The sequence below is a fragment of the Triturus cristatus genome, chromosome 3_1 (assembly GCF_964204655.1).
Source record: "Triturus cristatus chromosome 3_1, aTriCri1.1, whole genome shotgun sequence".
In the NCBI taxonomy this organism is placed as follows: Eukaryota; Metazoa; Chordata; class Amphibia; order Caudata; family Salamandridae; genus Triturus; species Triturus cristatus.
Genome location: NC_140583.1, coordinates 315,805,274 through 315,831,076, shown reverse-complemented (window position 1 = coordinate 315,831,076; position 25,803 = coordinate 315,805,274). Strand labels below are relative to the sequence as shown.

Below are 25,803 nucleotides of genomic sequence, written 5' to 3'. Positions count from 1 at the left end.
TTAATGAAATGTGCCTAGTAAGATAAGATTTTTATGCGGATGAAGACAAATTTGGTAAGCTTTGCACTGCATCACCTACCTAACCTCTTCTTAACCCATCTTTGGCAACCAGGAAAAGTAACAGAACAGAGGCAGGAGGGATTTACCATTTCGAACCCTGCCCCTGTATCACCCCTAACCACACATCCTTTAATGTTTAGACATTCAAAGCCACTGTAGCCCTCATTTATGGATATTTATGTAGAATTGCCACCTGGCAGCATATCGTCAGGGCACCATGTTTCCATTTTTGCTATTTTCTGTTACAAATCATTGTGTCAGTGAAAATGGTGCAGTTCAAGTCACCCTACATTACACCAGTTTGTTAAATGGAAACAAATGTCAACAGACATGGCGCCTCAATAAGTTTGGAAGCTACCAACAATTGAGACACCATCTCATTTTTGGGTCCAGGAACCACTGTGTTTTCACTGCCTTTTACAGCTTTGTAGTTGGTATCATCCTTGTGGCTAAGAAACCGGTGGAAATGGTTTGGATGGCCTGTCCTTTTTAGATCAATGCACTGAGAATAAACCCTTCTGGTTTTCTACAAACTCCTGCTGTGGAGATTTAGGAGCCTATTAACAAAGGAAAAAGAACAATTGGTGGACAGAATGCAGAACAATATCATACATTCACCCCAGTACAGAGATCTGGGCCTAAATCCATCGTTTTTTGCTCTCCATGCCATTCCAGTTTGAATCCAGCCATATGCAAATCAGTCTAGACCCTGTGCCCAGTGGGAACAGTCCAGCCCGAACTGCCAAGCCAGGTTCTCCCTGGACTGGAAACAAGCATCCTAGGACTGGTTTCAGACTATCAGTCCTCATCAGCCAGGATAGCTTGACCCCAGTGGCATGGAGAGCACGGGACCCATGTATGGGCATAACCATCTCACTCTGGGTGACAAATACAAAAAAATAAAATCAGTCTCGACCCTGTGCCCAATGGGAACAGTTCAGCCCGATCTGCCAGGCCAGGCCCTCACTGGACTGGAAACAAGCCTTCTAAGATCCTAGGACCGGTTTGGGGGTTTCAATTCAAGCTATCCTGGCTGATGGAGGATGTAACCCCGAACCGGTCCTAGGATTCTTGTTCCAGTCCAGGGAGGACCTGGCTTGGCAGTTCAGGCTAGACTGTTCCCATGAGGCACAGGGTCAAGACTGATTTGCATGTGGCCAGGTCTAAACTGGGGTAGCATGGTGAGCAAAAGAATGATGGATTTAACCAAGATCTCTTGACTGGGTGTGAATGTTTTGATTTTTTCTGCATTCCGTCCAGCAATTCAGTGTCTTTTGCTTTCTCGCCCTAAGTGCGCCAGTTATGCCCAGACGTGGGTCACGGGCTCACTGTGCCACTGTATTCAAGCTATCCTGGCTGATGAGGGGTGAAACCCCGAAACCAGTCCTAGGATGCTTGTTTGCGGTCCAGGGAGGACCTGGCTTGGCAGTTCGGGCTGGACTGTTCCCATGAGGCACAGGGTCAAGACTGATTTGCATCTGGCCATGTCTAAACTGGGTGGCATGGTGCGCAAAGGAATGATGGATTTAACCCAGATCTCTTGACTGTGGGTGAATGTTTTGATTTGTTCTGCATTGCATCCATCAAAAAAGGAAAACGTACACAAGTAAATCAGAGAGGATCGAGGTAAACAGGGGGGTACGCCAGGGCTGTGTATTGGCGCCGACCTTGTTCTCCCTCTTTGTGAATGGGGTGGCAGACCATTTGAGGGAGTTCCCGGCCGACGCACCAGTCCTGGCGGGTGAAAAGATCCCGACCCTCCTGTACGCCGACGATACCCTCTTGCTGTCAAAAAGCCCAAGTGGTCTCCAAAAGCTGTTAGACAGATTCAGCCTGTTCTGTTCTGGTCGAGGCTTAATTATCAATACTGTTAAAACAAAATTGCTGGTTTTATCTCCCTCGAAGCGGTTTAGAAATAACATTACCCTTGAAGGGAAACCATTAGACCTAGTTGAGTCTTTCGATTATCTGGGTATACGGGTCACTAGTGACATGAAGTGGAATTCCCACTTGACTAAAATGCTTCTGAACCGCAAGCGAGTATCCGGGGCAATTTTAAGGGAACAACATCTCTCTGTAAGCAAACCAGTATCCCCGGCCCTTGTGGTTTATGAAGGCAAAACACTCCCCTCAGCCCTGTATGGGGCTGAACTTTGGGGTTTTGAGAACACCACCAACCTAGTAAGATTGGAGAATACGTTTTTTAGAGGTCTGGTTTCCCTTCCAATTTCCACACCACTAAAGCCCCTGTATTTAGATCTGGGCAGATGTTCAATTAAAGATATTGTACGTCTTCGCCCTTTACTTTTTTGGGCCCGTATCAGATCGACCCCAGAGTTGTCTTATTATGCAGCAGCCTTTAGTGACATCAACCAAGCAGACACGGTCCAGCGGGTCAAATGGATTTCAGATCTTAGGCGTTTACTAACCGATATAGGTTTAGGGGAGGCATGGGTTAGCGAGACCCCACCTCCCAAACAGGTTATAAAAAAAGTTTATTGGAATTGGGTGGAGGTGGTTCAAGAGACCAACGCGGACAGGGGAACCCTCACTGAGCGGTTCATGGAACATAAGCCCGTCCGGAAATTGGAGGCATATCTTGATTTTATTCAAATTCCTAGAGATAGGTCCCTATACATGAAATTGAGAATTGGAATACTCCCTATTAATGATTTAATAGCAAGTTGGAGGAGGACCGAACGATCGGCATTAGTATCAGCAGTTGTACCATGTCCAGGATGTGGAGCTCGTACTGAGTCCATTGCCCATTTCTTGTTTGCTTGCCCAGTATACAGACATATAAGAAGCAAGTGGTTAAAACCTGTTTGTATTCAGTTGGGCTCAAGAAATTATCTGTCTGTTTTACGAGTTCTTAGGACAGATACCACCTCCCTTACTGTGATCTGTGGGGTGGCTAAATACCTGGGATGCGCATGGGCGTTACGTTCAAAGCTTTTGACACAAAATAATACGGTCTAGGTCTATACGAATTGTTCTGTACCATACTGCTGTATATTATTTTTATGATATTTAACTTTTTAGGGGTTTTCCCCAATTCTTTTATTTTTCGTTTTTATAAAAATGAACTCAATTTGATTATCAATTTGTAAATGAACTGTTATTGTTGTTCTATACTAAATTCTTTTCATGAATTGCATAAGAATTGATTCTGCTTTTATGATATATTTTGTATTGAATAAAGCTTTTATACAAAACGTACACAAGTAAATCTACACGTGGAAGTTTACTCTTACACTTTTGACTAACTTTACTAATTTAGGCTATTCATCATTTACAAGTGTATAGTTACTCAACAGTGTAGACATGCATGACGCCATCCAATGAATTCATGGGGTGGAGTGTAATATACAAGCGTTGGGTTACTATTAATAACCTTTCAAAAGTGGGTGGATATCTTCCAATGGTAAAGTATAGAGAAGAGTTTAAAGTTTTAATGAGGATTATAACTCCATACTAAATTACAATTTTAATTATGTTGTATATATTAAATTTAAAATAAAATTGTTTTTTGGTGTTTAATAAAAAAAATCCAAATTAAATTCCACCTTACGAAAGAAAAAATAGATTTTGTTATAGATTTTAAATTATGAAACATGATGGACAGAATTAACCGTAACTTAATTATTGATTAGTAAATATTGATGTCATGTACCTTTTTATACTTATAAAACATTATTGTAATATTTAAAAGGATAATTATGATTTATTTGTAAATTTTTTGTAACTTTAAATAACATTTAAATATAACTGTAAATAGTTTAATAATTATATTTATTTTAACATTAGTTGTAACGGGGTTTCGTTTTAAGTCCCTACCTCCATTATTTACTATTGGAGGGTGTTGCAGTACCTGTGAGTGGCCATCGGTGGTGTAGGACTAGCACATTTATAAGAGTTTTGGGTGCTTTTTGGCCATAATAACTATGGAAGGGCAGTTTGTGAATAGTTATGGCTTACTTTTTTGTGGGTGTGTGCCTCTTAAATCCACAGAGGTCACTTCTACTACAAAGGCGTTCCAGTACTTCCAATATCAGCTCCACAGGATATCTCAGGGAGAATGGAGCCAGAGGGTTTGGGAGGAACTCCAGCTGAAAGGTCAACCTTACAGCAGGCTCATTCACATCCAGAACACATGGTAAGGCAGCCCAAGCCAGCTGCTCCTCCTCCCCCTCAGCAATTCCTTCCATACCTCAGCAGGGGCAACTGGGCGGCCAGTATCCTTTGCATATGTTAATTGGATTTCTCATCAGCCTAGAATTTGTCAATACTTCATTAATTATCTCTGGCTAAGAAAGGCACAACATATTTAACATCTAACAACTTAAAAAGTAAAAGAGATAACTTAATCCCATTTTTGGATTTTAGTTTTTCAGTGACTAGAAATAAACTACTACTCTTAATAAATGGGTAAATGACACCTTCTCTATGAGAGATGGGGCGAAACATTGTTGTTCGTCTTCAACATTTGAACACTAAACCGTGTGAAATAATAGACCATGTGACCAAATTATACTTCACACCAATATTACCTGCGCATACTTAAATGGTTTGAGATTATGCACACTTGATGACAATTTGATGAATGGAAATGAAATAATAATAAATGATCAAATTATAGCTTCCCTATGAGAGATGGGCTGAACATTGCTGTTACTCTGCTCATTCATACACTAAGCCTTGAGAGGCACTAGATCATGTGACCAAATAGTTTTGCACACCGGTGTAACCTACATGGAAATGATTTGGGGTTGTGCAGAACTACTAACACAAATTTACCATGGGCATTTATTCATTTTTTTGCCACCTCACAACTTAACCCTTGTGACCTGAAATGAAGTCAGGCTAGTCCAAAAGTAAGACACATGCGCTTTAGGTCTAGACAGCATGTCTCAGATCACCACAGTGTCGAACATCGATAGGTCTAAAACACTGAGGGCAGAACAAACTGTCGTAAAACCTGCCACACCTGAAAAAAATCCGCCATCCAAAAACCTCAAGAGATTGATACATATTTAGGAATAATTTTATGCTACCTGTTGTTCCTCCATTTTAATCAGAACGCTAACAAGAACGGCCTACTGCTTTGTATGCATGTTCTTACCATGAAGTAGCCCAGAAGGTCACTTCCTGTTTTTAACACTTGAGCCTGATAGTTTGTTTGTTAGCCGTCCAATGGAATTACTGAAATTCAAGATGACATCTGACTGACATTTCTCGGATGGATCGCACAATCCTCTGAGGGAGTCCATAAAGTATGAGTAAGGAGACAGCACTGCCCATAAACATGTGCACTTAACTTAACAGGAATGTTTGTCGTAGGGCGTGGTGGAAGTTATGAAAAACTGGAAAATTAAAGCTGGGGACATGATCTAGACCGCCAATCCATCTGTGTAATCACTTGCAGGTCATTAACCTAATTTCCAAGGCAGTCCAGGCAGTGGAAGCATTTGAGTCTGCTGTACGCATTCAGTAGCCGTCTGTCAACTTTCTACTGTGTTGTATGGCTTTCTCTTCCAGCTAGCTCTTATCCAATTTCCCACTCCTACACGTTTTATCATTTTTTTCTTAATCCAATTCTCTTGTTCTATTTGGGTTTTAGGCGGAATTGTTGTTGCTTGTTTGCTTGTTTGTATTGTCTAAGCAAATACCTTCTTCTACCAGTCCAGAAACACCTTGGTGTCCTGGGGTTCTTCACCTGTATCCTGGTTGGCATAGGGACTCGTAACAGCACCGTCCGCCAAGGAGTTCAGTAAGGCCTGACGATATTGAATGGTCATCTTTCTGTTTTTACCAATCTGAGTAACTTATTTTTATTTGTACAAAGTACTTGTTATACCTGCTGAGCCTACTAATGTGCCAAAGAGGAAGAGAAGTAGCACCTGTGTGTGTCTCTCTCTCCTCCCCGCCCCTAACCACCCCCGCCCCTTCTCTCCAATTCCATCTTCCACCTCACCTTTATGAGTGCAGATTAAGGGGGAATACATTTAGGTTGAGACTACTTTACTTTTTTGGGTAACGCTGTGTGCTTTTTTTAACAAAAGGATGTAAACATAAAAGAGCTAAATGCAACTCTTGAATCAGAACTTCTGCAAAAAGCTAAGAACTAAAGATGTAACTGCAAGTGTATAAAACATCTGTACTTAGTGGAACCTAGCGTTTACAGAAGAGAACATAGTCACAAACTCAAACAAGCCTTACAAAATATTTTACTGATATAGTGGCCTTGTATATCTATCCAGCAAATGCCTCCTCATTAGAACCCAAAAATGATAATGCTAATTATGCTAACTAGATGAAGCAGAAGAAGAAGAATGACTAAAAAAGAACGAAGACGAAATAAAAATAATGAAGAAGAAAGAGGAAGAAAGAAGAAGGAGTAATAATAATAGTTGTGGCCATGGGTTGAATTATATTTTTTGAATGCCATAGTTGACTGTCTCCAGAACGGTATTTTTTCGGTTTCTATGGTAGGCACATTTTGGAAAACAAAGGGCATTTAACACTCCTCTTTGGAGATTCGAACAGCTCATTGTGTAGTGGCTCCTGAAACGTGTATCTTAAATGTAAGAGCCTCTTTCCACCCACAAAATGTTATTAGTATCCATGCCCTCTGAAATGTTACAACATTTCTCTCCTCAGCCCTTAAAGGGGCTGAGGAGAGGATGGAGTAGAAAAAGACAAAGTGGCGTTAGACTGCTACTGGGGCCAATGTTAGGCTGCAGAAATCCTGGCTGCACTCTCAATCATGTAATACAGGTAGAGAATGTGAAACATTGATTCATCATGAGGGACATAGAATGGTGAGCTATTGAAGACGCGCGAGCGCGTGAAAACAAGATGGGTGCCTCCCGGTGAGCTCCGTGTCGGAGGGGCCCGTTTTTGACGACGAAGGATTTATTTCCAGTCAGAATTTAGTGGAAAATGGTCTAGAAGTCCTCTGAAGCCCTACTTGCTGCTGTGGTAGTTTTCCCTGGTGTTCAGGACATCAGAAGTGGTGTTTTTCTCCCTCCTGTTTCAGCTTCGAGCTCTGCTTTAAAGTACTGCCCAGATTTCCGACACAGGGGGAGAGCTAGTACTCAGGAAAGGGCCTGGCTTTGGCCTAACCACTCCCACAGTCTGTTTTAGCTGCTGCGCCAGCTTTTTCTTTGAAGCATTTTTTCTGCATTTATGCCCTTTTCCTGCACTTTGCATTTATTTACTCCTTTCATTTTTTAAATAGGAAAATGGAGAATAAAAATGCGCAAAATCCTCATAATAAGAGGGAAAAACTGATTTCTCCTCCTCCATTAAAATCTAAAGTGGTGGAATCTAGAGAGCCTTCCTTGGCATTAATTCTTAACGAGCTGCAAGCACTTCGTGCCAACACCGATACCACAGCATCAGAGATTAAAAGCCTTCGCAAAGATATGGCAAGTATGTCAATGAAAGTTTCAGATCATTTAATTAAAATACAAGATAACAAGGTTAAAATTGATGCTTTCACACCACTCGTGGCAAAAAGTTCTCCTATGTCTGCTCTTCTTCTGGACATGGAAAATCGTAATAGGCAATACAATTTGCTTATTTTTAATTTACCAGAGAATGTTGAAGGTTCTAATTGCAGACTATACTTGGAGAATTTGATACCTGGTCTTTTAAACATTAAATTTCCGGAGAAATTTGAAATCGATATAGCACATAGGATACCATCGCATCTCAATCCTCATCACACTAAGCCAAAACAAATTATTTTTAAGGTTCTACGTCACCATCCTTTAGTCTTGATAAGGAAAGCAGCACGGGAAATTCCATCCTTAATGGTAATGGTAATACAAATTTTATTCACCAACACTTCGCTAAATAGACTGTTAAGATTCGTAAAGAATTCACTGATATTCGTCCTCAATTGAGAAGTCTTGGATTTAAAGATGGCCTTTTTGATCCTTCAACAATGCAAATTTGGAAAGATAATTTTTCAAAGTCCTTCCAACGTCCGGAGGATTTAAAATCATTCCTGGAACAACATTCACAGCATTCTATGGATACGCATGATTCTGCTACTTGAATATTGCTTTAACATGTATTTCTGACTAATTGTACTGTTCTCTCCACACTAGGCTCCAACGGTTCGGTCATGCTTGTGTGCGTTTCAAATCTGTTATTAATGTTTATTTGTGGTCGTCTTTTTTATGTTTGTTTGTCTTTTCTCTTCTCCCTCCTTTTCCTTATACAATGTTCTAAAACTACTATTTTCCATATTTTTCTTCAACTTTTTCTCCTCTTCTTAAATCTTATTTCTTTCTACTCTTTATTTTATTATGGATAATGTTCATCATGTTAAAATAATATCTTTAAATATCAAGGGTTTGAGACATCCTTTAAAACGTACAAAGATTTTGGATTATTAGGAAGTTGTAAAGCAGATATTTGTTTCATACAAGAAACGCATATTGAAAATAAAATATTAGATTATATAAAAAAAGTGGGTTGATACTATTCTCCTGCAAAGGGTAAGAAAAATTGTGTTGCTATTCTTTTTGCTAAAAGAATACATTGTCTAATTTTAAGTAAATCATCGGATTTAGAAGGTAGATATGTGATAGCTAAAATTAAAATGTATGATTCGGTTATGTTTTTACTTAATGTCCAATTGCTGATGATCCTATGTTTTGGTCTAATCTAACTACTGAAGTACTCAAATTGGGTAACGTCCCTCTTATAGTTGGAGGAGACTGCAACCTTTATTTCTGATCCCTTATTGGATAGATCTTCTCTCACTAAATTTCGACCTCCAAAAGCGTTTCTAACTTTTAAGTCTTTCGTTTAAACTACAAAATTGATAGATATTTGGCGATTACATGTTCCTATGGAAAAATGTTCATCTTTTTTCTAACCCACATAACTCACATATGAGACTTGATTATGTACTAATGTCCAGACAATTAATTAATTCTGTGGTTACTCCTATTATTGGTAATATTGATATATCGGATCATGCTTTAATATCTTTTGTTTTGCAATTTAATTCAAATTTTAAAACACAATGGTATTGTTCTCAATAAACAAAACAAACGGAAACTCTTAGATGCTCTTCAGGATTATTTTCGTCTTAACCCAGAAGGTGCTACATCAATGGTGAATAGATGGGACGCTTTTAAAGCTTATATTAGAGGTGCTTCTATTTCTCTCATGGCACATGAAAACAAAACATTTTATGTAAGAATTAAAGAATTGGATAAGCAAAGTGCAAAATTTGAAAGACTTTTTATTACTTCCAATGACCCCCAATATAGGTTGAAATTGCAAAAACGTAGATATGAATTTAATTCCATCCTTAGCAGAAGAGCTGGTATTCAACTCTCCAATTCTAAAGCGAAATTCTGTTTTAATGCCAACAGATCGCCAATTATCTACGCATTAAAAAATTTAAAACTCAAATAATTTTGATATATGGCCCCAACGGGAAAATTGCCCTATCGCAAAATGATATTGTTAATGAATTTCTAAATTATTACACTACTTTATATAATAAACTTAACTTTGATGATTCTTCTTTAATTGATTCTTTTTTATCTACAGCTGGCTTACCCAAGATTTCCCCTTTAACAAAAAATAAATTAGATTGGCCGATTACTGAATATGAAATTCGATTAGCCATTAAATCTCTTAAACAAAATAAATTCCCAGGAGCAGATGGCATTCCAGCAGAACTTTATAAGGAATTTCAAATACAATTCTTCATTTATTTAATTTATTTACCTTTTTTAGCTCCACAGGGACTCCTACAGGTTCTTTTACTGAAGCTTTAATTGTTGTATTACCTAAACCTAATAAAGACTCAACACTTTAACAAATTATCACCCTATTCCTTAATAAATCAAGACTGTAAGCTCTATGCCAAAATACTTGCAACTAAGTTAACCTCTGTTTTAGATTCTATCATCCATCCAAATCAGTCTGGGTTTATGAGAAAAAGATATTCTGCAAATAATACAAGAACATTATTACATGTTATAGAACATGGGTCCAATTTACCTTTACCATCAGGAGTGTTAGCATTAAATGCTGAAAAAGCCTTCGATAAAGTTCATTGGCAGTTTTTATTTCGTACTTTATTTGCATTTAATTTTATTGACATATTTATTCGTATGATATCTGCTCTTTATTCTACACCTAGAGCTCGTTTATTTATTAACAGCCAAACTTCAAAACAATTTTCTCTTTTCAGAGGTACCAGGCAGGGTTGTCCCCTCTCCCCGCTCCTATTTCTTCTTGTTATTGAACCTTTGCTTGTTTCCATTAGGAAATTTAATGATATTACTGGTATTAATATTAAGGAGGTTTCTGTTAAAACGTTAGTATATGCAGATGATGTACGTTTATTTATTAGCAATCCTATCTCCTCACTCCCTCCTTTATTTGAGATTATTTCATCTTATTCCAGGCTTTCTGGTTAAAAGATAAATACTAATAGAATGGAATGTTTTCCTATGAATATTTATTGCAACCCAGATATGTTACCCAAGAAGGATATCATTTGGAAAAGAGAAACATTTAAATACTTAGGCATTTTATTCTCATCTTCTATGAAAACTACAATATTATTAAATTGTGATTCTATTTTAAGTTACATTAAGGATAAAATATCCAAATGGTCTTCACTTCGTCTTTCATGGTGGGCAAAAATGGACTCCATAAAAAGGACTATAGCACTACATTTTTTTTATTCCCTAGCCATGATTCCTACCCAATTTCCTATGAAGTTTTATAAAGATGTAGATCGACTCCTTTCTAAATTTCCTTTTTTTGTTATCATAAAGCTTTTACATTAAAGCAAAGTTCTCTTTGGTTTAATCATTCTCATTTGATTAATCCCCCTACATGGCTTTCTATAGAAAAGAGTTTAATAGATCCGTTTCCTTTACCTTCTTTGTTAACTATAGCCAATAAATCAATATTTTTTAATACATCTGTTATTTTAAAATCCACTAAGTTATTATTACATGATTTCAATTTAATTTTTCAATCACCCATGTCCATTACTGAAGATATGTCGTTATGGTATAATTCACGCATAAAACTTACTAAAAATGTTAGATTTTGGCATTCATGGATTAAAGCTGGTATTTTCTGCCTCAAAGATATCTATTATAACAATGCTTTTATTTCTTTTGATGTTCTACAGGAAAATTTTAATTTACCTTCCTCTGATTTCCTCAAATATGAATTTTTATGCAATTCTATTTTAGATTAATTTCCTCATTATATACCTTCTATTGCTAAATCAGATTTATCAATTTATATTCATACTCTCTACACTTTGTCTCATGGTGTTTCAATATTGTATAAAAAAAGATGATTACATTTAAAGGTAACAACATTAATGTGCTTTCCACATTTTGTAATAATGAGCTTTCTCTATCATTATCTTGCGAAACACGGAAAACTATTTGGCTTAATAATATTTCAGGATGGGTGCCTGTTTCGCTTTATCAAACAAACTCATATATTTTATATCATTGTCTATGGACTCCACTGAGATTGTTTCAAGCTAAACTCCTTATGACTTTAAAGTGTTGGCACTGTAATTTACATACTGGTTCGTTAAAACATATGCTTTTTGTATGTCCTTCTATATTTAAGTTTTGGACTGAAGTTTGGGATGTTATAAAAAAAATACTTAATATTCATGATGATTTATCATTTAATTTGCTAATTTGTAAATCTGTTGTTCTTTCTCAAAAATTAATATACTTAGAAGGTAAACTTTTTTATTTCCTGTTATCAGCAGCTTTAAAATCCATTACCTCATGTTGGAAAGACGTTTCATTATTATCTGTTCATGTTTGGTGGTCATGGGTTATTTTTACTAGAAGAGGAGCCCATTTATCTTTAAATGATGTTAATCATAATTGTAATTCTTAACATTTATTTTGGAAACCTACTGATAATTATCTATCTTCTTAAAATGTATTTTCTATAAGTTAATTATTTATCGATATTATTGCATAGTTTCTATTTGATAGTAGTTCAATTTGACTTAGACTCCCTCGATTGTAATACTATGATGGTCTTGTAACTTTCTTCTGTGAAGATCGTTGAGAGACTAGAACGTAAGGACAAAGGTTCAACTACTTTTTAATCCTTCATATGAATAATTGAAAATCTTTGGAAATTTTTTATAATGTTTTTAACTTACATTTTGGAATGCTGCTCTCACCGCCTATAGAAACAATGAAACGTGCGAGATATTTTACAAATGCATTATTATTTTAATAGAAAACATGTTAGCCGTGAAAACGTGTTTAAAAGGTTTTGAAACTGTGAAAAATTAATTGGCAATGTTTATATACTTCTATGTATGCTTTTATGATTTTTATGTGATAAAAATCGAATAAAGTATTATGAATTGTATTGATAGTAGTTCTATTTTAATGATTATTAATAACATATGTATAATTGTTTCTTCTCCCTTTAAAATTTTCAGTAACACTATATTATATTATAATGTACCTGTTAAAATGTAATTGATGTTGATAATCTCCATATATTCTCATTGGGTACTTTCATTGTACTATTTTTTGTATTGTCTGTTTGTTAATATAAAAATGTAATAAACTATTCTGAACACAAAAAAGAATGGTGAGCTATTGCAGGATAAACAGGAGAAGGGGCCAAAACATTCCCAGATGTAAAAGGCATTCTTACTTGAAATACCTCTCTATAACAATGAAGTTTATATAGAGTAGCCGACACTATCCTATTGGGTGCAAGAGTAACATCATCAATTACTGCTTTTAGAGAGACTAAGGAGATAAAGCATTTCATATACTTTTATAACTTTCATGATCAAATATGGGTAGTAAGTGATTATATCCAAGCTGTTAAAAAACAGACATTTCACTATTATAATTCTAAAATTGAAATCTTTGATGGCAAATTAATTTAATTTCTCTTATTTTACTTAATGTATTTATGGGTTATTCAGTTACTATCCGACGATTACGTGGCACATATTGGAGGTTATTACTTATTGCTGCTTTTTCTGCCACATTTAAATTAGGACTCAGTGAAGTATTGCTCCATCTATCAGTAGATGGTATAAAAGGAAACTTACGCTACATGCATTAACCATTTTTTTTTATTTATACATATTACACGTGTCAGCATTCCTTTCTGCACCCTGCATTGGAATGTTATGTTAATGTTAATTGTGATTTGTAAAGCCCCTAATACCGGCAGGTCTCTAAGCGCTGAAAGAGAGTAGACATAGCCCACCCTAATGTGTGAATGTTAGTCCCCGGTCAGCATCTGCATTATGTCCAGGCCTCTGTGAAAAAGAAGGTCTTCAGTTTTTCCTGAAGGGCACATTGTTGGGAGAGTGAGGGCTGGCAGACCCAGTTAGCGCGAGCGCCCAGGGACAGTGTGCTTGCGCCGGCGTGCAGATCTCCCGACATGCTGATCTCCAGGTGGGGGGTTTTTTGGCGTTTTCTTTCCTCGTAGGGCGCCCCGGTTATTCCTGCCATTTCCCTGCTTCTATGGAAACCGGTGCAGCGTTTCCTTGCAGAGAGTGCGGGCGTGTGGCCCCATCACACTACTTAGCGCGAGCCCCCAGAGACTGAGTGCTTGTGTCGACATGCATATTTCCCGACATGCTGATCTCCAGGTGAGAGCTTTGTTGTTTTTTTGACCCGTAGTGCGTCTCGGTATTTCCTGCCATTTCCCTGCTTCTACAGAAACCAGTGGAGCGTTTCCTTGCAGAAGGATCAAGGGGGGGGGGTGCAGGGGAAGTGGTTAGGTGGCAACTACACTGGAAGCACATATCCTGAAGGTTTTTACTGTCATACTGATGACACTGGCTCAAGTGGCAACTTAAATGTGATTTATGTGCAGCTAAGTGGTATTGGTCTTATTGCACTACCTGTAATGTTAGGCATACTATATTCAGTGTGGTGTTCATGACGTGTGCCCTTATAGGAGTACTTACCTTGGTGCACTGTGATGTGAGTGACCATTGCCTTATGCCAAGGTGTTTATTTATTTTAGTTTACAAGTATGGGCCTACAACCCCCGGGGCCGGCCGCTAAGCAGTTGGATTAACAGAAAACAAATTTTTAATCACAGGCAGCACCTCGGGGAGCAGAATCTCCATGCTAGTATACTCTTGGCCACTTAGCAGCCCAAGTAGGAAACCAGGACATAAAAGGTTTTCATTTTATAATAGAGAACGGAAGGATCAGGTGCCAAACAATTTCCCAGTAGCGAAAAATGGCGGGCAGATAGTAAACGTCAACAATAAACAGCAATCTATCAAGTCAATGGCGCTGAAACAGGAGGTTCAGGTTGTGGAAGAATATCACGAGCCATTTGCGCCTGCAGTCCCCTGCCCTAAGACCCAGAAAGCACCACGGAAATTGAGGCACAAATGAAAAAGCAGTGGTTGACAGCGAAGGAAACCTACCGTACTGACCCCTGAAAAGAAAGACAAAGAAAGATGAAAGAAGAGAAAAGAGCCCATAGAAACAAAGTAAAAAACTAAAAAATCTCCTCCCCCAGCCCCCCACCCTGCACCTCTGCAGATGACTACGGCCCCCCCCCCCAGCAGTGTGCCTGTCGCCCCAGAACCAGACCCGAAATATAGAAGAAACAGAGAAAAAGGAGAAAGAAAAGAAACCCCACCAAACAGGGGAGTGGAGAGAGTATTAATAAACTGGAGGAGGGCCTTCAAACATGCCCCCGGCTTCTCCCTCCCGCACAACGTGTTCCTCCCCAAAGCAAACAGTAATCAACAAAAAAAAATTTTCCCCCATGTCAAAGGAAAATGGGGAGCGTTATGCACCTATTACACTATTAGTTATGCCGTGCGAGCACGCAACCCCTGTGCCCGCCCGCCTATTAGATGACACCCTCTGAAGGATCAGCCTTATCCTTGGCCTCTCTTTGCGAATCCACCGATGCATACCCATCGACCCAGTGCCATGTCCAATGTTACAAGAAAAGGGAGCGTCCAAAAAGGAACCGGAAGTGACACACACATGTAGGGTGGACGTCTCTGAACACCAACACAGTCATCATTATGGGGGATCATCTTTCCCAGTACTGCCCCAGGACATGCCCTGCACACAAGGTCCAGGATGTAGGAATCAGCCAGAGCAGGCGACCATTGCTTGATTATTGCCTGGGTCACCGGAGGCTGTGCGTGGGACAAAGCCACCACCTTCTGCTCAAATCTAAGACCTCCGGAACAGACCCGACCTACAGCCAGCCGACCACACGTTGGCACATTGTCAGGAATTTCCAGCTTTCCCCTATTCACAGGGGCGGCCACGACACTGTCCTCCTGTGTGAAGTAAAACAAGTCCCTGGTTACCTGGGGAGAGGCAGATCGCAACTGTTCCGACGCTGACGCAATACCATCAAGCTTTCTCCCCAGTACCCAGGCGCCGTGAACCAGGGTGGAACGAAGGGCACCGAGAACTTCGAGAAGGTCACCGTACCCCCGCACAGCTCCTCGCGCACGCTGTGCTACGCTCCTCTTAGCCACACACTCCCAATCTTGCTGCGACCCAGTGTAAAGGATGATAGAATCCATCCTATCAAGATGGCCGCAGGGTAGTTCCACCCCAGGTTGGGACTGGGACTCAGGCACAAGCGCATCAAGTTCCATGGTACTGCAAACAGGGTTCCGGGGGCAGGCAAAATATATATCCGGTGTATGGTCACAGGTAACAGTTATCCTCACCCTGGGCGAGCGCCCGCAAAAATCCGGGAGCAGCCCGCGAAAATCGGGACGAGTTACAGGCAGCGTCCGAGCAGCTCACTGGCGAGGGCTCAGGCAATTACCGAAGAATCTTGGAATTGCCACCTCGGGCATGCACTCGTTCCGCTACGCCCAGTGGTAGGAATGACCACGGCGAAATTCCGGCCAATATCCGCACCGCTCCGGTATTCCGACTCCACCCAGTCACCAATGGCCGCTGTTGTTGAACTGCCGCCCGGCCATGTTGTCCACTCGAGGTCCCGGTTCCAGGGCTGCACAGGCCGCAAACTTCAGGTGAACATTTCTCCGGCGGTACCGCCGCCAGAAACTTCAAAATCACGCGATCGGTTGCCGCTCTCAATCACCAACACGGGCATGTAGTGCAGGCTAAGGATCTCATGCAGGATATCTGTGCGGGATGCGGAGGTTCACGGAGCCGGGAGCCTACGCTGCCGTCCCGATCGCCATCTTGGCTCCTCCCCCTCGCCAAGGTGTTTATTGATTCATGTGACTATGGTCTAATGTGTTTGGTGGATAATACAAAGGATATTTTTATATAATTTTGTGTGGAGTCTCTTTTCTGGTGTGCCTAGTGTGTCACTAGTGTGTGTGTGTTTCCCAAACGCTTTACAAATTGCCTCTGGAATAAGCCTGACTGCTCTGCCAAGCTACCAAGGGGGTGAGCAGAGGTTATCTTGTGTGTGTAACTCCCTTACCCTGACTAGAGTGGTGGGCTCTGCCTGGCTTAGGTATATACCCTAGCCAACCAGAATCCCTATTTCTAACAGGAGGGGTGTCCCAAATTTGTCTGGCTGCTGGAGGGTTTTCAGCAGGGGACAGGGTGGACTATTGACAATGGTTTTCTTCCCAGGTTGTCAACTTTCACAGCTCTTTCAATTCTTACCTCGCTCAGACTGGGTACTTATACAGTAGTAGGCAGTATTCCTCGCTTTACTGCTCATGTCACTGTTGTGTCCTGCTGCAACAATATGTGTATTCTAGCAATTAATAGTTTACCATTCACTCCCCCAGGGCTGGCCTTTACTCCACCCCACACCCATCCAACATACAGGTGTCATGAGTGACGTTGGCATATTAATAAAAGGGCCTGAGCACATTTTCTTGTGGCCAGTTTGGTACAGTTACACACTGTGTCAGTGTGATTCATTATTGAGCATGTGGACCTAGGGCTCGCACACCATTACAATGGCATCAAGGGGATCTGACCCTATTTGTGAGATGAAGGACCACAACCTTTTGTCGGGGGGAAGGAGACCATCGAGAATGGTCCCGGGGGTGGGAACACACTGCGCATAGGGCGGAGCACAGTTCCCAGCTCTGGAAGGGTGGCGAGTGACAGAGTCGCACCCTTCGGGGAGGCCCTCAAGCAAGGAAGACCGACCCGCATGACAGTGTATGGAGAGACAGGAGCACCGGAGGTGAGGCTCAGAGCAGCACTGCCGTGAACATTTCCCCGCCCCATCCTCACTCAATTGGTTCTAGGAGGAGTCTGTGGGCGCGGAGAAGTGCTGCAGCCCTGTGAGTAACATCCCGTCACATGACCCTGCTGCCGGCGAGGCTGCCCCAGCACTGAGTGCCCTCATGCCTGTCTCTGCAGCACCGGCATGGGTGAGTAGACTATGCCCACCCTCTGGCAGCTCAAGTGCCTGCAGTGAAGTGAAGGGAGAGAACAACTCCGCCATTTAATCGGGAAAGAGCAGTGAAGTGGCGAAGCGAGAGGCAGACCAGCTGCCTGCTGAGGTCCTGCCCGCAGGTGGAAGAAGAGTGACATGACCCCCACTGTTGAAGAAAGCTGCCACGGTCTGAAAGGAGTGGTCGCGGCAGCGCCACATAGCAGTTTCTTGATGCAGCGCAACTGGCCCTGAGTGTTTTGAGTACGTGGCTCGCAAAGAGACAGCCACAACTGTGAAATAAAAACATTTATGCACATGACAAAGCTGCCCTGCTGCCCGGCATTAGCAAAGAGTCCCCAGTGCCCCGCCACCTCAGCCTAGGCAGCAGAGACTGAGAGAGAAGCCCGAACTGCGCCTATACGTACTGCCCACAGTGTCAGATTCAGGGGAGAAGGCTCATGTGCGAGGCTCATGTTTCCGCCCAGAACTAACCTGAACTTTAAAGACTGCAGACTGCACAATCAGAAACCTGAATTGCCACCACGTTCCCCCCATGAACTGCACAGACTCACCAGAGGTGGGCAGTGACTTACAAAGCACCCCGTCTCCCATGCTGCAACAGAGTCCAAGGCTAAACAAGAGAACCTAGACTAGCTGAGAGAGCACTACACACCCTCTGGTGGTCAATGGCTGCCACCACATGCAGAGAAGAGAAACTGACTGCCTCTCTCCCTAAAGGGGGAGGAGAGCATTGTGCGCTCCCCGGTGGCAAGTGGTCACCACCGCAAGAGAGAAGAGCAAGCGTACAGGGAGCAGGCAGAACGCACCTTTGAAGAGACTGTGAAGCTTCACAGTAAGAGCGTGGTAACTCTTTCATCTACCTCACACACATGTACAGCGCCAACAGCGCACTCCAGAGACAAGAGGGGAGGAACAGCCCAGTGTGGCCTGAACACAGGAAGGAGATCTCACACACACCCTATCTGCATTAGCACCGCCCCGCAGTGAGCCAGTGACTGTCAGGGAGTGTCCTCTCCCACACTGCCTTAATACTGTGCTGCACATTGGCCCATTACAGGCATGGGGAGAATCGCACATACCCTAACGATAAGCTGCCACCACTGCAAATGAAAAGAGATCCTCGCCTCCGATGGTGATCCCAAATTGCACCCTGAAAAGCTTGTCCAGGAGAAGAAATATGGAAGAAGCTGCAGACCGGATCCATGAAAATAAACCTACCGCCACTGCACTCCACAAAATGGCTGATGCACCTGTGAGAAGACGCCCAGCCCTACAGACAGGACAGCACATGCTAGTAGTCCAAGATGGGAGAAGATGCGCAGGATGGAGTTGGCAGGAGGTCCAAATGAGGAGAACCAATGGCATGTGGCCTGATGCCATCTCGCACAAACTGAAGAACAGAACACGTGTGACGTGTGAAACGTGACAGGACGCTGCATTGCAAGCAGGAGTTTTAAAAGTGAGAAGAGTGTGTGACCAGACCTGTCACACTGAAAGTACTGACAAACATAGATGCGCAAGATCAAAATATCAAAGGATGAAGACACCGAGGCCTTGTGCCACTACCGGAGAGTGCACCTACAGGTACAAGCCAGCCAACAATGTAGAGCGACGTTCCTGGCGACAATTCAGCAGGAGAACCAAACGTAAGCCACCAGCATGCTCAAATTGCGTATGTAACCCATGTTTCCCAGTGTGACCATTAAGTCACCATCACCGGCTGTATGATTAAAGATGGCATCCCTGCTATTGAACAGCACATGCCGGAAGGAGAACAGCACCAGCAAACACACGAAGATACATGGATGCGAGATCCCAACAGTCCCCCTTACTCCCTGCTAGTCCATATCACCAGTGGTCCAGGTCGTCTAATGGCAACCACACCATCATTCCCGTGTGCATCACCCTAACCAACAAGGAGCAGAGCAAAACCAGGGGGGAGCCTTACACCCACAAACAATTGTCCAGAGACTATCTGCTAGCCCCACCCGCACCTGGGCCCTGTTGGCAAGCATACCGACCATGTGTCCTCCACCCTTGTGGTTGCACAAATGTTTTGGCCGTTGTTTCTGTCAGCAATTCTGCAGCTGCCCCCAGATGGCCCACACGCAGTCCTGCACAGTCCATGCGATCCTGTGGCAACCAATCGGAAAGGTCTTCAATAAATCCCTGACCGAGAGATAATCTGGAAGCTGCTTTACCGACAGGTACCAGGAGGATCCAAGGCATCAGAGGAAGGCGCCACAACATCATCAGTTGCACCCTAGTCCTGATAAGGTTGACCTTCACAGAGTCAGGACACCCCCAAAAGTAAGCTTTGCAGTGGACTCTACCTGTACTCCTGAGGCACTGTTTGAATTGTTGACACCAATCACATCGCCGCAAGAGTACACAGGACTGACCGACAGCGCTTGAGTGGACATTGACCCAACTGCCATGCTGTCAAAGACTCCATCTACATTGTGTTTGTGCCCAGAGGTGTCTGGTTAAACCATGGACAAATGCGAAGATGCCAGAGTGCTCCCAGCTGCACCTCTCCACTGTTGTCCTGCGGAATGCCTCTTGAGGCTGAGAGACTAAGTGGTGTCTAGATAGTTTATTTACCACAGGTTGGACTCCTCTTTGTTTTTAATAGTTTCGGAGGAATGTAGTGTCCTAATGGACACATACGTGTGTTCTAGCACATACTGGTTTACCAGCCAATCCACGGGCTGGCCTTTACTCCCACTCCACACCCATCCAACACAAGTGTCACGAGTGACGTGAGCCTGCCAATAAAAGAGCCCAGCTTACGTGCTCATGGCCAGTTCAGTACCATTACACACCGTGTCTGCATGACTTATTTATGAGCATTTGGGCCTAGGGCCCGCACAACATTACAGTCACCAACTCCCATTCTTGCCCATTTGGCAACATTTTACTATTTTGAAAGCATCTTTGTCTTGTGCAAGATGCCACACACACACACATCACCCTCACACCCCTACAAACCCACTGCCTGTCTATGTTGTTGGTGAGCTACCTGTATGCTTTAGTTTCTTCGCTTCCTCGAGCCATCATCAAGGTACAATCCTGCCTCTTGCTCCTGCCCATCGCCTACTAGATATCACGAACCATATCACGGTGTAGACAGAGTAATGTATACCCACTAGCTAATTAAATTATATTTTGCACGCTGGGTGCTCATCCTCCCTTATACTGCTAGGCCCTGCACCACCAGAAAAGATAAGAGCATCTCTCTGGTCACACACATGCAATACCAAAAGACTTCCCACACAGAATCACAATAAATACAAGATTGCCAACTACACACTCCTTGATGGCAGAGCATGCTACCTAACCAAAGGGCACTTTAACACCCCACAACAGGATATGAAGGACTATATAACTGCTAGAATGCAATGAATACAACCATCCTGCCCTCACCCCATTCGAGTGGCCCATAATTTGTTTTTATAACTATAAATGAATTTTGCACTTTACACAGCTATTACGGTTTTTAAAACATGTGTGCAAAGTTGTGAGCCCTGAGAGTTGGCATAGTTACACACCCCTTATTTACAAAACATTTAACACATTTCCTTTACTACAGTACAAGAACTACCCAAGTGACAGAAAGGTTTCAGAAGATACCTTGCCTACGGGTTCATTAATATATACAGATTGCTGATGAGCAGTGGTGTAGCAAGGGTGGGGGGGTCCGCCACGGGTGGCATGAGTTTTTGGGGAGGAGGCCTCCCCCCCGCTCTTACCTGCAGCTGTCTTTCATGGGAATCGCCAGCACAACCCCCACCCCGTTCTTACTGGAGGCCGGGCAGCAAAAGGAGTTACCGCCGTGGACAGCCAAAGACATAGCTACAACACTGCTGATGAAGAAGGAAACAGAGCATAAAGTGAAAGGCTTTGACTCACATAGATTCCAGTTTGGATGCAGGACTCGGCACCGGTGCACTCGATGGTAATCTCAGGAATGCAGCCAAGCAAGTCTCCCACTTTTTGTGCAATCTGCTGGGGAGTTTCACTGCTGATCTGGAGAGTGAAATCTGCCCCAACTTCTTTGGCCTTTTCTAGCCGAGGAGCAGATAAATCTGAAGAGGAATATGAACTGGTAAAGATCAAGAAGTATATTCACAGATTCCCTTTTTCCCTTCCTATGAACATTTTCACCTTTTTCCAGATAAAAATTCTACACACCTGCCCACAGATCTTTTATACATAACAATTAAGGGCATGTTTGTGGCAGAGAATTAAACAAGTTTTTCATTGTGTGTTAAGTATACTAGGTGGGCTTTTCACATTGTATCAAGGCTCAATAACTGAGGAACCAGCAGGTGCTCCCTGGGCCATGGGTTTTCACAGCTGAGGGAGGGGACAGGGCTATTCAGTAACTAAACTTCAGTCTTCAATGGTCCTACCAGCACAAAAAATAGCTTTTCAGAACATTTAGTTAAATTAAATAAGATTAGCCGTCATAGGGCTATATTTATTAGTCCTTCAACAATAATGTTCAAATGATTTTTCAAATGTACCATACGCTTTGTATGAACCATACTAAAGGAAAAAAAAAAAAAAAAATTCCATTAGACGGCAACTGCCGGCTCTTACTTCTCTGGGCACTGATATGGATCTTGCCAGAGTCACAAAGGCTCTGGTACTTATTTAATTTAGTGATCCAATTTTGAGTCCGAGCCATACGCCTTGGGTGGCCTTCAGCCAGCTCAACACATAATTATCATCTCATATTCACGTCCCACACAACTAACTTCAAAAAGTCATGTAGGCATACCGTCTAGGCTGCACCTACTATCTTAAAATGGGAGTATTGCCCTTCTTACATTCAAAAGCAAGGAGTAATATGTTAAGACTGGTGAAAGACTGCCAATTTTAAAGATGGATACAGTGATGCTGACACCTCCAGAGTGTAATGCGGAGACCAATGCTGATTATGCAGAACGCTCAAGTTTTCCCATGCAAGAACTAGTATTTCATTTGCATTCTGGACTTTGTAGTCATCTATTTAGAAATGGAAGCCAATGCCTGCAGTGCTGGGGGTGCTCAACTCTGGGTGACCTTTACACCAATTACATTTTTATCACATTTAAGTAAGGAAGCACAGGAGACCTTTGGAGTGGGACTGGGCCAGGTTTTAACCTATGCAGGCACTGTGGAAATTTTGCAAGAGGTCTGGCCCACATACCCGGACGTCCCCCCCCCTCTTCTGAACTGTTTCGAATGTTACTAAAATATGGTAGAGGTAGACATTTGGTTTCTCAATTAAACAGAGCCATGACTGCTGACAAACCAAAGATCATACTTCGGGCTGGGGAGATGTGGGAAGAGGAATTGGGTGCCCCTCTAGAAGACACACAATGTAAAGCTGCTTGCACACTTGTTAAGCAAAGGACAAGCAATGTGCAGTTCAAACTAGTACATTTCAATTATATACACCGCACATATGTTACCCCAGTGTTCCTACATAGTATTGACCCCACCAGAACTGACGGGTGTCACCAGTGTCAGGGTGAACCTGCAACCTTTCTTCACTTAGCCTGGTACTGTCCCCTAGAACATGCTTACTTGGAGACGGTGGTCAGACGATTAGAGGGCATTGAGGATATAGACGTGAAACTAGAGTCGGCCACATGTCTCGGGTATGGTCAAGAAATGCAAAGGCAGAAAAATGGAATGGAAATTCACGCAACTGGCCCTGCCACTAGCAAAACGGTGATTTGCAATCTCATGGATTTAGGAAACAGGGGTGGATCTAGAAAGTCATGGAATGGGCAGTAGGCAAAGAGGTGCGACTCCGTTAGTGTAGGCGAGATGACCAGGCACAGGAGGATTTGCAAACATGGTCGGAGACCCTTGCTAATTCTGGGGAGATCGAGGTGAGCTCTGCACACGACAGACAGGAAACTGAGAGCAACTATAGGTTAGGGGTAAATATCTGGGAATAACAGGTGATCTTTTTTCCTACTGTGATGTTCTGTACACGAACGGTCCCTCTATGAGGAATTACTGCTGTTTTTATAACATATATGCGCTAATGGCTGGAACGTTTAAATGTGTTTCAAGTACAATGTTTGTAATGTACTGACTGCCTATATAACAAAAGAAATACATTCTTTAAAAAAAACAAAAAAATGGAAACCAAAATTGCAATTGCCAGAAATGCATTGAAAAAAACAGAACTAGATTAACAGTAGCCTCACTTGGGGAAACTTCAGAGCTTTAAAAGAGGCATACTGCTAGCTACACAATGAATCAAATGAAATTTAAATAGATGTTTTTCTGGATTAAAAATTAACTCATACCACAAATCACTGTGTGAGCAGCTCCCATTGCCTTTGCAACCAGAAGAGAAACGAGCCCAATAGGTCCTGGATAAGAGAGAGAAAGGAAGTACAATAGAATTGACTAATTAAATGTTCTATTTAACACATAAGATTTGGCTACACTATAACCAGCAAATTACAACAGCTTCATTCTACATCATACCAATCCATGCTATAGGAGGAAAGTCCACCCCCGCAAAACAGGCAACTCTCATTTCTCCCAACATCAAATATCTTTCTCTCTACATATTCAAAATATTCTCTTGGCCTCTAAGACACAAAGTTTAAAATTGGCCAGACTCACATGTATCAGGTGCATTACCTTCCTTAGAGACAGAATAATCAGGCTGGGCTACCCCAATGCCCAGCTTTACCGCTTTAATGGATTTATTCAGTATGAGGGAGCAAAAATTCAGCAATCACCTGAGGCCTGTGCATATGCTAGCATGAGGCCTTGGTCAATAACATGAACTTCTTTTCTGTGATCCCTTCCTTAATAGTCAGGTTGTTATAGGTATTGCAGACAACGAAGTGTCCAAGTACTAAGTGAACTATCAGAGATGTCCAAGGACCTCAGGTTTTTCAGGCCAAAGTCTATTTCTGCCTCGATCCTAAGTTATCTGAAAAATTACACATTGACTGGGCTAACGTTCCAAACATCTAATTGTATAAGAGACACCAATTATTTTAAAGTTTTGCTCTGAAACTCTCTGCCAGATTGAGATAACTCATCAATTCCAATATCCAAAGGATTTCTGACACAGAAGGACCAGCAATCGATGTGCCGACTGTCCCTGAGGTCTACAGAGGAAAGGCCCCTCTAATGGGGTGGCTAACTGAGTTCAGGATTTTTTTTCAGTACTCTCCCCTTCAGGTTTACGTCTGGCACTAGTCAAGTTCTCATCTTGGTTTTCATCTAAAAGGCTGCATTCGATGTGTTACAATCCTGTACCGATTGTTGTTGCTGCTGGTTTACGAGGGCTAGGATCTGTAAAACACAATTTAGGAACTTATAAGAACGTTTCCCATGTGGATCCACTGGCCTCATGCGTTTACAAAGTTTTGAAACCCACTGGACAGTGATGCATTTTTCTATTGCATCTTGACATTTGCCTTGCCCTATAGAAAGAAACCACTGTTGATTCTTTGAGAGAGGTAGGATTTCGTTTTTTTCCTGCTAAAGTTAACTTTTCAGTTACTTTTAAGTGAACTAGAAAGAGTGGGGAGTTGGTGCATGGCTACAAAGTGACCCTGATCTCACGCTCCTTATAGATTAAGTAATTCTTAGCTATGTCACTCAAGTCAATAAATAGCTTTATTGGCTTCACAAAACAGACCATAAAAGCCCATGTACATAAAATACATTAAAACTGCTAAAATTACACTATAAAATCATATGTAGGAGAAAAGGTGTTAGATTTGGGGGTCTCTAGTTGGCAGAGGTAGGTACCTTTGACAAATAAGGACCCTTGCGTTTAGTCAGGGTAAGGGGGTACATTCCTAAAATAACCCCTGCTCACCCCCTTGGTAGCTAGGCAGGAGCAGACAGGCTTATCTCAGAGGAAGTGTGCAAAGCATTTGTGAACACATACAGTAATCAAGTGACAACACTACAGATGGACACCACCCAAGTTTTATATCAAAAATAAGTATTCTATCTATAGACTTATCACAAGACCACAAAACAACAAAATTCCACAATACTGTAATTAAAATGGTAGAATTAGCTTAGTTCTCTTTAGATGTTAAATTGCACCACTTTGAGTTCAATGTACCTTACGATGCATAACACAATACAACGAAAGTGTTGCAGGGAAGGTCAGTTCCTTACATGCAAGAATGGTGATGCGTCGGGTCCCTACTGCTGTGTAGGGGATGCGTCGGTTCTTCTCTGCGAGGGGAGGTGATGCGTCGGTTTCTGACTGCGCTTCCATGGCGATGCGGCACGCAACGCCGTGATGTGATGCAGATCCGGTGCAAAGAAACAAAGATG

At 42.0% G+C, this 25,803-nt stretch overlaps 1 protein-coding gene across 1 annotated transcript in view; it reads right to left on the bottom strand.

Annotated features, from left to right (window-relative positions):
* SORD (sorbitol dehydrogenase) overlaps nucleotides 1-25,803 on the bottom strand; it is a 234,548-nt gene that overhangs the window by 92,982 nt on the left and 115,763 nt on the right. Inside the window, exons 6-7 of the mRNA XM_085644015.1 lie at nucleotides 23,790-23,855; nucleotides 21,388-21,563 (exon numbers count right to left, since the gene is read on the bottom strand). Coding sequence (XP_085500141.1) covers nucleotides 21,388-21,563; nucleotides 23,790-23,855 — 242 coding nt within the window. The remainder of the gene's footprint in view (nucleotides 1-21,387; nucleotides 21,564-23,789; nucleotides 23,856-25,803) is intronic.